Source organism: Etheostoma spectabile, chromosome 15, assembly GCF_008692095.1.
Source record: "Etheostoma spectabile isolate EspeVRDwgs_2016 chromosome 15, UIUC_Espe_1.0, whole genome shotgun sequence".
NCBI classification, from domain to species: domain Eukaryota; kingdom Metazoa; phylum Chordata; class Actinopteri; order Perciformes; family Percidae; genus Etheostoma; species Etheostoma spectabile.
In genome coordinates, this window is record NC_045747.1 from 1589866 (window position 1) to 1604557 (window position 14692).

General features: G+C 45.0%; 1 protein-coding gene across 8 annotated transcripts in view; it reads right to left on the reverse strand.

Annotated features, from left to right (window-relative positions):
- The window catches only part of LOC116703526 (RNA binding protein fox-1 homolog 2), a 46046-nt gene that overhangs the window by 21645 nt on the left and 9709 nt on the right, over positions 1 to 14692 (reverse strand). For 7 of the 8 annotated variants that reach the window (XR_004335450.1, XM_032538309.1, XM_032538310.1 and 4 more), the window contains exons 2-3: positions 13780 to 13830; positions 935 to 1135 (exon numbers count right to left, since the gene is read on the reverse strand). Coding sequence is in view for 7 of the 8 variants with exons in the window: in XM_032538309.1 (XP_032394200.1) it covers positions 935 to 1135; positions 13780 to 13830 (252 nt within the window). In the remaining variant the exon portion in view is untranslated. Of the gene's footprint in view, positions 1 to 934; positions 1136 to 9829; positions 10637 to 13779; positions 13831 to 14692 lie in introns of those variants that run through there. The other variant, XM_032538313.1, reaches the window with a different exon arrangement.

A 14692-nucleotide genomic window follows, 5' to 3' on the forward strand; every position in this document is an offset into this window, starting at 1 on the left:
GTGTTTACTTGTTTGTTTGTTTGTTTTTTGCTGTTATTGTTGAGATTGCTACTGTAACAAAGAAATTTCCCCGCTGTGGGATGAATAAAGTATCATCTAATCTAATCTAATGCTTATGTTTGGTAGATATAATGTTTACCATCTCAGTTTAAGCTGTTAGCATGCAAACAGTTATAATTAGCACTAAACACAAAGTCCAGCTGAGGCTGATGGGAGTGTTTTGTAGTTTGTGCTTAAACAGTATTGGGCAACATTGTTGACCTGATGTAGGAACTATTAGGAAAGTGAAGGGATCACCAAAGTTGTTGCAATTCATCAAGAGGGCATCATGATTGACTGCATCACATTTCACGGCAATCCATTTAAAAGAATTTGAAGTATTTCACTTAAAAATCAATAATGTGAACTTGCTGCTGGCACAAGAGGAAAATCCAGGGAATCAGCAAAAGGCATTATAATTCACCCTCTGGGGACCATGAATGTCCAAAAGAAAGTCATGCCAATCCACTTTAGAGCAGTTCAGATATTTGACTATAAAATAAAAATGTTAACCTGCTGGTTAAGTCAGGGAGATCCTCTAAATTCATTGGGAGTCTTCCTCTGGGGACCACGAATTGTGCGTGAAAAACGCCCATGGCAATCCATCCAGTATATTTTAGTCTCAATGAAAGTGGTGGACCGACATTAACTATGGCAGTCTCAAGCCAATGTGTATGACCATTATCAGTGTAGCACCACAACTGCTATTTTATTGAATAAGAATAATAGAAAAAAAAAAACTTCAAGACATCAAGAATGAGAAAAAAAACAGACACAGCACCACTAAATTTGCTGAATACCTCTAAAAGAAAGTATGATAGAAAATGCCTCGACATTGCACAATCTAACATACTTCAACTATTACTCATTCAGGCTTTATCAGGTCTGTGCTTACGTTGTTGTTGGTGGTGGTGTTGGTGGGGGCTCCATTAGCACCAGCCCCTAACTCTGCTGGGCCTTGGCCTCCACCACCAAACATGGCCCCTGGGACAAACTCTGTCCCTGCTAGCCCGTTTTGAGGAGGGGGTGGAGGGGGGAACGGTGAAAAGGGCGGGGCCACCAATCCCTCCTGTCCTCCTGTTGAATCCTGAGAGCCCTGCGGGAGTGGGGAAGGGAGGGGGAAGAGAGGAAAGAAGAGAAGGAGACAACTTAACATATGTACTCTGTAAGCGGTGCTTGTAGCGTCCTGATGAGGGCAGAATGTGGGGGTTAAAATCCTGCCTATTAAATTACACTCCCTCTCTCCCTCCCCACTCAGCCCCTCGCCCATCCCCTCCCTGCTATCCTCTCCCCCTCCCTCTACCGCCATATCTCTGACAGGCATGAGTTTTCAGTCAGCCGACCATGAAATATTTACAGCAAACACATCTATTATTAAGAGTTAGAAAATTCAATACACGGTTTGAGATACAAAGATGCTTATGGGATGGATGGACACGCAGGGAGATAAAACACTAACTGCGCCATGTTAACCCTGACATGATTACAGCTACTGCTGCATTGTGTAAATACTTGTTCCTGTATTTTTGGATTTCTATTAGAGGCCATCTATAATTCAGATTAACTGTTTATAAGCTGGGACTTCTGCCTCAGGTAATTTCTTTTCTCTCTGCACTGTTACAACTGTATCAGCAGAAGGATCATTTACAGATTCCGTATAGCTTAGCGCGCACACGCACACACACACACACACACACACACACACACACACACACACACACACACACACACACCTCATCTTGCATGTGTGAGGTGACTCTGCAATGGTGCCTGCTTCAATCATTTCACACACTCGAGGCAATCTTGTACTAAGTTTCACAAAATCCTTTTAACAGCAAAGGGTAAAAGAAAGGGAGAGACAGTGGGCGGACAGGGAGATACTGAATGAATATGTATGAAGAAACCAGGCAAGCAAAATAAATAAAATGCAAATGGGTTTGGGCTAAAGGCTGCTATTTTCACATCAGGCCAGGCAACATGACACACAGCATCCAACACCATCAACCACTGGTCTGGTCTCTGCCGTGGACTGGATCTGGGCTGGGTGACGCCTAGAGACACTTAGTCTCCAAGCAGCTTTTTTTTTTTTTTTTTTTTTTAATTAGACAGAGTAACTAACATGCCGCGAAGCAAACGAGCCCTCTCCCTCTCCCTCTTTCTAATCCTGTGGCCTGATTGCTCACTGTTCTACCGCATAGGTTGTAAACAGCCAGCTGAGGCTAAAAGGCCCATCTGCAAGACAGACAGCTTCTGGGGTTTAGCCCAAATGATGGAGAGACAGAGAGTGCTGCGCAATCCAAAAAACAGAAGGGAAAAAATCGAGGTGAGGCTGAATGTATGTAAGAGAAGAATGTGTGAAAGCAGATTGTGTTTCGCATCTGCAACGGTTTCAGTCACCTAGTAATAAAAGACAAACCATCGTAAACCTGTTCAAAAAGAGACAATAAGCTATCGTTAAGAAAGCTATAAGAGTTTTCCCTGCCATCACATGCCTTAGGGCCAGCACCTAAGCATTCTTGTGCACCGCCCAAGTATATGAACGTAAAAACTATATGGAGAGCATCTGGACACGCCAACACACAGGACAGGAGCACCCATATGATGGTTCAAGTACACGGTGGCACGCATGCACGTTCTCTTGTACTGTTTGATACCTGCTGGGTAAAGTGAAGGGGGTTAGCAGCCACAGAACTGGCAACAACTGGGGTGGTGATGGATATGACACATGCCTTTGGTGTTGGAGTCTTGGGTTTGAATCCCACTGCAATACATCAACCAATGTGTCCGTGAGCAAGACACTTGGTTAAAGGTCCCATGACATGGTGCTCTTGGGACGCTTTCATATAGACATTGATGGTCCCCTAATACCATATCTGACGTTTCTTTTCCAAAATTTAGCCTCGGTGCAGAATTACAGCCACTAGAGCCGGTCCCACAATGAGCTTTCCTTAGTATGTGCCATTTCTGAGTCTGTAGCTTTTGAGGAGGAGGGGGTAACCTTGCCCCCTTATGACCTCATAAGGAGCAACATTCCACATAGGCAGGCTGGGGGAACACATATTAATGTTAAAAAACCTTAAAGTGATGTGTAGTTTAAGATGTCTAGTTTCTCCAGAGGTGTGAGACCTCTGATATATAGCAATTGTAAGTCTCCTTCGATAAGAGCGTCAGCTAAATGACATGTAATATAACTTTGACCCAGGCTTACTAACTTAAGGTGGGCTTAAGGTGGTTCAGCTATTCTCATTTGAGTGACAAGCCCACAAAGTTTTGCTTTAGTGATCTCTTCCTTGCTGCAACTAACAATTTATGCAAATATTTTCACAATGACATCACTAATATGCAAATACATGTACTGTATGTCATTGGCACCTTGGTGCTCTTAAAACCCATGGAAAACCCTGAATAAGCCATTCAAATTCACTGGTTAGGCCTTAGGCTACCTGGGCTAATATATATCAGAGCCTATGTGTACTTGTTAGGGCATGTGAGCTCATAAACACGCAACAGCCTGTATTGAGCCACTAAAGGGTGTGTCCTATAGGCATATACTAGCTGCATGCTAGGCACAGGGAAAGAAGCGAGAGTAACAGAACTACAGAAAAGGGTGACAACTGAACAAGAAGTTTTACGGTTATGATTAGATAAATAGGGAATCAGACTTCATTATGTATGAACAAGAGTGCTCATCTTAGTTTTTAAGTTGCAAAGAATAAGAGAGACAATGAAAGCTGATCCCTTGAGGCAAATTTGTGATATTGGGCTATATAAATAAAATTACCTGGTCAGTAGCTGGGTCTCCCTGAACTGATACATTTCATTGCTAAAGATGCCCCATCATAAACACTCATCATGTGCGTTTTGGAGACTGCTTCAGGGTTTCGAGCCTGAGCCAACCAGACTAGATGTCTCAACACAATGCACCCGCATGATCAGTCATGTGAATTGTATTTTTTTTTTAAGGGGTAATAACATTTAGGCTCGACACTTACACGGTGCTTGTGACCGTTTTCTCGAGGGTTTGTTTTAGCTAACCAAGGATAGACAACAACGACTTGGATGAATTGATGAACTAATAAACAGGCAGACAAATGGAAGCTGTCCGTGGATTAAGAGTTAAGAACAGCACCCCCTTAAGTCTACACAGGCATTCCTGACCAGCTGACGAAGGAGCAGCACTGCCCTACATGGCAGCATCATATAGTCAAGGGAAGAGGGGGAGAAAGGAAAAAGAATAATGGAAAAAGAAATGGGGGGCTTAATGTTAGGGGGAAGGGGATTTTGGGAAATATTGACACTATTAGGGTTATATCTGGTCCAAACTTTTCCAGACCGTATCTTGATGCTGAGATAATAATAACTTTATTCAGGACACAAATAGGTATATAGTAGGATAAACATATTTACAAAAATATAGCAATATAGAGTACAATTTATATAAATTAATTTCTAATTTAAATACAGGATTGTCTGTAAACATGCTAGGCCGAGCGAAGCTGAAAACAGACGATCGAGTATTGACTTCTTGTTTTTATTAAAGCGAAAATCTGATATGACAAATGAAAAGGACCACCTGGAAAAAAGGACCTATTCATCCATGTTGTTACACACACACACACACACACACACACACACACACACACACACACACACACACCAAACACACACACACACCACACACACCACACACACACCACACACACACACACACACACACACACACACACACACACACACACACACACCACACACACACACAGCGGTCTGTTACCTGAGAAGACACCATATGTTTTTCAATATACACGCAGGGGGGGGGAGGGGGGGGAGGCCTTTTCCGGCAAAACTTTCAAGCGTGCGCTATGTCTGTCAACTGACTTTAAACCTCTAATACACCAAGTGAAGCAAAACGCCAGCCCACAGAAACACTGAATGAAAAAAGCACAAGTGGTGACGCTATCTGGAAAACTCATCAATCATGCAAATTCCAACGGTTTTTGTCTATTGGAACCATCTAGCGCCCTGTAAAAATAGCTGGCTGCAGACAGAAATACAGCTTCTTCTCCCCCTGCATCGTCTCTTTCTTTTCCTGCGGTGGATAACTAAGTATGCCTGCGTTCCTCCCCCCACCCACCACCAACACACACAACACACCAAACACACACACACACACACTCCCCCTCCCCCCTTCTTTTTCCCCTTCCCTCTTCATTCTTGCCTGCCACGCTTGATGAAAGCCAGAGGGAGATTTATTTTTTTTCCCTTTTAAAACCCCCGACACCCGCCCCTCAAGTCAGTCAAAGCTTCTACTGCACTGTGATGTCCATCAAAGCGTAGGCCGCAGCCCATCTCCTTCTACGGTTGCCTCTGCACGGAAGATCCTGTCTCTCCTTCCTGATTCTGGGCAAATCAGATTACAGAGAGGCTGCTCCTTTGAGATCCATTAATAGTTTGGTTCCTCAGAACCAGAAGACATATGGAACGTTATTTGGCAAGAAAAATAATGTAGCGGAGAACTTTATGTTGAAGCTCTCTACACGCTGTAGTCAATGCACTTAAAGTGTCCCTCTCTTAAATCAAAAAGATGAAGTGTCCTAATGATCTTAAATGCTTGTTTATTCCAATTTAAACTACAGGCAAAAACTGTCTGTCAGCGCCTGCAGCTCCGTGGCTGAGCTGAGATCTGTGACATACAGCTCGGCTGTTTTTGACAGTTCAGATCATCATCACCATCTGCATCATTATCATAATCACACTGACAGCCCTTTCTCTGACACTCGGACTCGCTTTTGGCAGGGCAAAAGGACCTAAAAATAAAAATTCCAATGCACAACTGGTATTTCTTCTCTTCTGACAAATAAAAGACCAAAACATGTGTAGTAATGACATCGTTTTCACTAGCAACGTGGCTTGCTTGTGCAATAACAGAATAACAATAATATGCTAAGAGGAGAACAACCGGACGGGTGTGTGTGTGTGTGTGTGGGGGGGGGGAGAGACACTCAACCATACCAGATGTTTTGGGAAACTTTTGCCGCATTTCCACTGCACAGTTTGGCACTGCCCGACTTAAGCCACTTTCCTTGGTTTTAGTACTCTTTGTTTTTTAACTGCAGAGGGAAAAGTAAATTGAGAATCTTTTTTTTATTGAAAAAAAATGATTTTGAATCAAATCCTAAGCCTAAAAACAAAATCAAGCCGTGACATTTTCTGAATCGTGCACCCCTAGTTACTAATACATGTTGGTGAGGCGGAGTACCAGAGCAGAGGAACTTATGACCAGCTGTTAGAGAACCCATACTGCAGGCAAATATTCCTGACTGGATGCAGACAACACTCAGCTAAAACCTGCTGAAAATCAGTCCAACACACTTAACCTCCCTCTAGTTCTCAGGTTGACCAAACCCAGAGGCATGATGGGTCATGTGTCAGGGGTACGACTGGCTCTGTCGCACTACTGGACTCACTAGCTTCCAAATCGCTCACACCTCATCACAGACTGACATTTACACTTCCCAGACGTTTCATCCAGACTGATTTCTAGATACATAAGGATGAGCTTTTCACCCTAAAAACACCACAAAAAAAAAAACAATACGGTACTAAAGACAACAAAGACAGAATTTTTATGTTTTAAATATGCTTGTCAGTTCCACAAAAGGAATTGTTAAATAAAATCCTGCATTGCTAATTCTGAGTAGATGCAGCAAGAAGATGGGGAATTTGAACACTGCTGTCACGACTTCTGCAGAGGAAGTTCACCCAGCAGCACTGACCTACTGCTGCAGTGTATGCTCGGGTACAGCGTGTGCAGAGTTAGAGTGCTGCTTGTCATGCAGGAGTAGATATCCCAAAAAAAAAAAAATGCTGCATCCATTTAGGGCTCTACTGCACCACGTCTGTGCATCGCATCACATTGTAACGTGCCTTTCGGAGTGTGTATGTGTGCACGTGTGCTTTGGTGTGAGGCAACATGCGCAGTGTTTTTCACACCTCGACCCACTGCGTTCAGCCTTGGGCAGTCGCAGTTAGAGCAGCATTAGTGTTGGACAATATCATTACGGCTGTTTGGACGGAGGGAGAACGGTTAACCCTGAGGTGGAGGAGTGTCACACAGTGCATTAGCCTACCAATACAGAGGACTCTGAGCTTTGATGGGGTGCTTAACCCGCTTTTACAGGTGAAACTGTGTTTCTGTGAGATGGGAAGTCACTTTCTAATGTGAGAGTTGCTGGAACACCCACAATGCCACGTGATAAATTATAATGAATGAGGCTAAATATACCGCTGGTTAAACTGAGTATAGTTGTGTGGCAAAACACACAGGTACCTGTCAATTGGTTATGAGAGTGCAGCTGTCCCAACTCTGTCCACTTTGCTTCCACGTGCGTGCAGCTCCACTCTCACACACAGACCTGGGTGTGGATCCCATGCAAATTCCTTGAAGGCTTGCTGTTGTACGCTGGCTAACCAAGCAGTCTTTAGGCAATAATATGAGAGGAGAAAAAGCTAGGCAGCTTAAATACTCAGATGCCACCCCCTGCCTTGCAACCTACTCAGTGTAACAGAGGCTTAGCTTGACACCCTTCCTCATGGGCTCAGCACTGAGCAGGTGGGGGAAATATTATAGGGATGACGCAACACCTCTGGACGTCAGACAGAGAGACAGACGTGGGGATACAGAGGGGAAAAATGTTGTCAGACAGCCAGTAACACACAGACACTTGTTTTTGTTGAACTGTAAAAAAAAATTAAAAAAAACAGACGGGCTCAACGTTTGTTATGTATGCCATCCTGCTGCAGTGATGACGCCGAACCGACACTCAAACAGGCAAGTTTTCAGAATTGGCTCATTATAGAGCCATGTCCACCCACTGGGAGAGGGTCCACGCAGTCCCAACATCCCGTCCTGCCTGGAACATCCCAATCATTATTATTACACATATGGAAATTGCGACAGCCCCGTAAACTGCAGCACGTGTGCACAGTTTATGGCTGTCGCGACGCAAGACAGCTAATGTAGCTAGCTGACAACGTTCATTTTGACTGAAATAACCTTTTTGTGCATATTGTAATAACTCCATGATTATGATATGCATACACTTCTTGAACAAAAAAACAACAACATGTAAGTAGCCTAATCGAATTAAATCTATAACAACCAGCCCCACATTCCAAGGTAGGGGGAGGCAAGTTGCCCTGAAAATCACACACTATTTTATCCACACTGTGAACTAACAACATTTAGACATGTCACCGAAAAAGCACCATAAAAGTTGAACGCTGACGAAGGACAGTGTGACTCGTGGCATGTCACCTTTCCAGTGCATTTTCACATGGAACTAACGCCCCCAACACCCTTTTAGTTACTACCGCCGGCCTCCATCATTCTCTTTGAAGAGGAAAAATGTGATACACATGTGCTTGCAGCTGCACTAGCCTGTGTTAGTGTGTGTTGATGTGTGTGTGTGTGTGGGGGGGGGGGGGAGGAAAGACAGGGGAGGGGAGAAAGAGGGAGAGTAAAAAGAGAAAACCAAAAAGCAAGTAGAGGTGTAGGTTGTTGTGACAAATAATATTCTACAAAGTTACAACCCGGTCTAGTCTTTAAATTTTAAGCATAAACACTGCAGTGATTACTATTATTGAGGATGTCCCAATTTATTTGATTGTAAGATTTAGCTGGGATGTGGTTGGAACTGCAAGTCACATGTCAACGCTGATAACTTTAAAGTGAACAGGCCAAATGCAATGATACTTTATTCAATAATAAAGGCACAGCTACATGTGTCAGTCTGCCGTAAAAGAGGGGGGGTAGTAAAGTACACTTGGCAACAACTGGGGTGTTTGTGTGTGTGTGTCTGTTGTGTGTGTGTGTGTGTGTGTGTGTGTGTGTGTGTGTGTGTGTGTGTGCGCAGAAAGAACTCTGCATTGGCACCTGTCTCCCTCAATCCAGAGATAGATGAAGTTTAAAATGCATGGACAGCTTGGATGACAGTGAATCGCTTGACAAAATCTCAGCCTGCACCCTCGCTGCACATGACGTGACATGACACATGCACATACATATGAAATATGACAGGACACTCCGTGCAGTCAGCATGGCGAGACCATGCAACACCAACTGTGTGTCAACACATTGGTGGCCGAGCAGCGGTTGCTACCTCGTGTCCGCATGTACTTCCCCAGATCCCAACACCGCCCTCCAGGCCCAAAGGAACCCAATAACAGAGAGCGGGACATGCTAGGACAGAGCCAGAAAACAGCTTTCATCCTCAGGCTGTCTCTAAAGTAGCACAGACACGCCCACCATATGCTAAGAGCAGCCTAGCACACATCAACTGTATAAACATGAGGTGCTGTGTAGAGTCAATATTTTAATATGGTCATACAACTGTCGTCATTCAGCAGCATGCAACTCGACTGATGCCTCTCTGCACATCGTCTCCACTCCAGTGTCACAAAGTCAAAACGTTGCAGAGCTACAGAGTCGTCCTGGTGGTTTTTCCAAAAACATTATTCAAGTTACTTGAGCGCAGAGGGTTAAAAAGTGAAAGGAGCAGAGCTGCAGGGACAAGCTGTTACCCTGATGCTCTGCCAACTATCTGACAAAGGCCTCACCTGGGCCAAGACCAAGCAAAGCAAAAACAGGCCATACCAAAAACAGCACCAATTATGGCTTCAATCAAGCCAAGCTAATGAACCCAAATCATTAACTAGCTCTTGCTCATCTAGTTCTGGTCTGGCAGTACAAAGTTGTTTAGAGAAAGAAGCTCTGCTTAAGAAGTGAACTTACCGGTAGCATTGCTTGGTAGTACAGCCCCATCATCGTCTGATCTAGAGGAACAACTGTTGACCAGCTCTCCACTTTCCCGTTCCTTCTCTCCCCTTCCCTGTGTGAGTCTATTCCTCCTCCTGTTCCTCCTCTCGCCTGCCTGTGCTCTAAGACCATGAGCTGACGGTGGCTTCAGTCCACGTCTGTCTCACACATTTAAATTCTCCCTCGTTCACTCCCTCTTCTTCCTCCTTCCCTTTGCCGGTGTCCCCTTCTTCCACTTCTCCAGCAGGCAAGCCGCGTCTGCCTGTCACTCTCTGCCTCTCTTTTCACCGTCTCGGCGGCCCTGCTGCTCTGATCCCCCTCGGGCCTTTCTGTCTCTCTCCTCCTGACAGCCTGAGTCGCTTCTCTTCTCTTTGCTCTGCGTCTGTCATTCACACGCTCGCGTTACACGTCCCCCGCTTCCTCTTGTTCCCGCCCCTCTTTTAAAACTTTCCCTCCCTCTCTCTGCCACAGTCCCTCCTATCCATCAAAGCATCCATCCTTCCATGTAGCCATCTAACCCTGTTTCTGGATGGTCAGAAAGCTGTTGTTGCTGTCTCCTAAAACCCCCTGAGAGAGAAAAGGAAGGAAGGAGATGCTTGTCTTCTATCCACGCACTGGCTGCCTGAGAGTGCAGAACACGAATGCGACCCCCACTGCATTGCAGCCTTTTTTTTTTTTTGATGATTTATTTATTGCGTGGCAGCCTGTCGGCTCCAAAAAAGCAGCGGTAGGTAGGCCAGCCGGCAGACACGCAGCTAGGTAGCTAGCTGCGTAGGTAGGCTCCCAGATCACCAACTCTCTGCTGCAGCTGCCTTCATCCCGCACAGATGGGAGTCTCACACAACCGGGGGAGCGCCAGCCCCAATTCCAGTATCTAAACCTCAACCTGCACATGAATCTGTATTTCGCTGCATTGCGCCTTTTGCCTTCTGGCTCGGGCTCAGTTCCCTCACTTCTCACCACTGTATCGTTAGGAGGCTTAATTTGCAGAGATGAGAGTGCAGTTCCTTGCACCGCATTTTTCATATGGGAGGGACTGAACTCTGCGGGGAAAAATGCCATGATGCCAAGCTTTCAGACATCTGCTGAGGCTGGCTATAACTGGGTCCAGAGGGATGGAGGGAGGGTAAAATAAGTGATTAGAGGGGGTGGGGGGGCAGAAGAAGGGAGCTGGAGTGGGGGATGCAGGGACAGAGGGGCAATGGATGCAAGCGAGAGATAACGGGATAGAGGGATAAATGGATAAAGGGCAGGGTGAAAAAAAAGAGCCAGGGATGACAGGATTAAGGCTGTAAGTGAGGAGGATGAGAGGATGAATAGGGGATGATCTGAGGATTAGCGGTACACAGACCGAACACTGTGATAAACACACGCAGCCAATCACACACACCAAACACACGCGCACATTATGTACGCAAAGATGTGCGGTGATCACTGTCATGCTGCTGCACTTTGGCTGGCACACAGACACACATGGACTCCAACACCACACACTCATCAGCTAATTTAAACAAAGGCCCACTCCTTCAAACAGGGGCTTTTAACAGACAATCAATAGCTCCTCAGTCTGAACTTTTCTCTATTGGAGTTTCAGGAGAAGGTTGGGACCTGCAATTCCATTTTAATACAGTCTTGCTAAAAGAAAATGCTAAGGTGTGAAGCCTCCATGACTTGTTTGTGGTTAACCCTAATCATTTCTGTGACCTAAACAGCAGGAGACTGACATGAATGAGCCCATGGGTGACAATGGCCACACACACACACACACACACACACACACACACACACACACACACAACACACACACACACACACACACACACACACACACACACACACACACACCGAGGAGCCTGCCACCACTTAACACACTCATATTGACACAAGCAGTACTCCAGGCAGTTCAAACATGCATACATAAAACTAGACAGGAGCATTACAAAGACAAATGTACTGCAGCAATGAACAAGCCCATCCGGCTAGGCTAGCGCCATTTGCATTATAACCAGGAGCTAGTGTGCAGGAGTCTCCTAATGTGTGTGCTCAAGGGCAGAATATATTAGCAGGGACAACTTTTGAATCATTTATTAAATAAATGCAGCCGCGTGCAGTGGCTTTGAATTTAACAGATGACGGGGAGTTCAGATGTACTGCGGATCACAAGCGTTCTCGGCCCAGGTGTTTGTCTTACACATGAACCCGGGCAAGGCCAGGAGGACTGCACCACGAGACTGATTCAAAATTGCAATGGACTATTGTATGGTTCTGTGCCCTGCAACAAAGCCATCTTAAATAACTTGCTTCCATTTCTGTTTTCCCTTTTGCTTCACTTCTGACTCATCCTCTCATTGCTTTTTTTTGCCTGTAATCTCACACAATCTCTATTGTTTTTGCTTTCAGATCAACACCAGAACAAAATACTAGGGCTGTCTTTGACTAAAGAAATTCTTATTCGACCAACATTCATATGATTTTGTCGACTAGGCAATCAGTTGATCGAATAGACAGAGATCTGTGTGCTTTGAGTAGCCATTAAGACACGATAAAAAACATTTACCATCTTTAAAAACAGACCTTCTCCACAAAGAATCATACAAAACCACAACTTTAAATCCTGTGTTTACCAAAGCTGTGCTCTTGGAAATAAATCAATCAGCTTTAAAAAGCATAAGAAATGCTTAATTGACTGAAGAAATCTTAGTCAACTTAGACCAAAACGACCAATTAGTCAACTAAAGAGGGGGCCTGAAAGCCAAACTCGTACAGTGCTGTCCTCTTTAAAGTCTCTTTCTCTGTCTCACACACTCTTAGAGAGCTGTATTCCCAAGAAAGGAGATAGCAAGATTTGGAGAGAGTGGGGAGAGAGGAGAAAAAAGGATACATGATGGGGGGGGATGAGGCTTGAGAGGAGCTCCCATGTCCCATGTGATTTGGGAAAGTGAGGCTGGGGTGTACAGGCACACAGACCAACACTCCCCTCCTGTGGCACTGCCAGAGAGCTGCACATCCCAAACACCAACTACAAATGCACGTACACATGCATGCACGCACGCACACACACAAGCCCTCAGGTACAGTGGCCTTTCTCATAAACGCTCTCAAATGGGGTTTTGCGTGTGCATGCCCACACGTCCACACGCGAGCACGGAGCTGGTTTGAGCCGCTCAATGTGCTCTGCTGCTTGGAGGTAGATAAGAAAATAGGCAGCTACCCTGCCGCTACGCTGCACACATAAGGCACTCATTACTGAGAGCAATATGCAGAGGCACTTAGAATGAGAAAGAGACAGAGCGACTGAGAGTGAAGGATAAAAAAATAAATAAATGAGAGTATCTTGTGCAAAAAGTGCTGCGAACAGAGTGTAGAGCTTAGTTTTAAACGGTTGTATCGAAATTTCTCGTTCTGGCGGGTCAAGCTTTTGAAAGAGAAGCTCAGTCACTACCAGTTCTCCTTTCATCAATTCTTCTAACAGCCATCATTTATATGCTACCATAGGCTGTAGCAGAGGAAAACTATTGAATTGTCTCGATAACGATGTCCGAGTGCAACAGAGCACGCTACAGGACTACAGGGACAACACCGCGACAGAATTAAGAGTTGGTTTCTAAATGCATGTACAAGATTTTGTATGCACCAATGTCCCACTGTTGGTCCACATTGTAGAGGAAATAGACTACTAGAACTATAGAGTGTGCAACTATCCTTTTACTGATTCATTCTTGTCTCAATTTTCTGACACAACACTGGATATCTTCTTTTACATCACTTGAGAGAGAAAAAGACAACCTCAATGAGCATTTGAATTATGGTTGTTCAAAGTTGGCTAGGTGGCTGAAAATATCTCGAGTGACTCAAGGAATCGTGTGACACATTATTTTTTGATTTATTGTTACAGGAGGTTTTGGAAGCCATCACTAATCTCTTACCTGACTGTGGGGAGGGTATCCATGGAAACCGGGGTTTAAAGGCTCATTGTTCTGAAAGAGACAACAGGAGGGAAGAGAGTGGTGTAAGGGACTTGGCATTTGAAAAACGAAAGAATGAAACATAACAGACCAAAACGTTAATATTTCACGTGCGATGCACTCTTACACAGAAATCTCCACCTAGCTTGTTTTCAAAGAACCTAGAGAAATAAAAAAATATATACATAAAGCGAGACGTCACCTGTCTCTATAATCTAAATGCACAATTCAAACTATTTTAAAAACCTGTCCTGGGTGTTTTACAATGCCCTCGATGACAAAAAACAGAAGTTCAAAGGACAGAAGACACTTGGCTGGAGGGAAAAGACAAGAGGAACGAATGAAGTTAAAAGTTAACCGCAGTCTGCGCGGATGCCATGACTGGTGAACCACAACGGCAGAGCTTTCACATCCAGCCATACGAACCAATCAAAATCCACCAGCAGAGGGGTGCGCCCCCCACCCCCAACCCTCGCCGACCCTGCCCCAGAAGCCAGTGTTGTGGTTAATTGCTCCGTAATTACTTTTAATTGGATTATTTCTGTCTCCCTCTCTTTTCTCTCCAACTATTGTTTTCGCCCCGTCATTTTTGCCCTGGCGATGGCAGCCATTGTTTGCTGCGCAGCTAAGTGAGGGTGAGAAGGGGGGGGCAGAAGGAAAGACAAAGAGGGGGAGCAGGAGGAGGACTGGAACAATAGGGGGGGGGCAAAGAAGTTAACCAAAACGATGATATTTTGACAGCAGAGAAAGAGAGATGACGACGGCAAAGTTTAGCCTGCTGGCGTGCCTCGCAGAGAAAACACAAGCGCCCAGTGAGACTCATGCCTCTGCTCTCCGCGAGGCATGAGTCTCACAAGGCGAGGGGGGGGGGGGG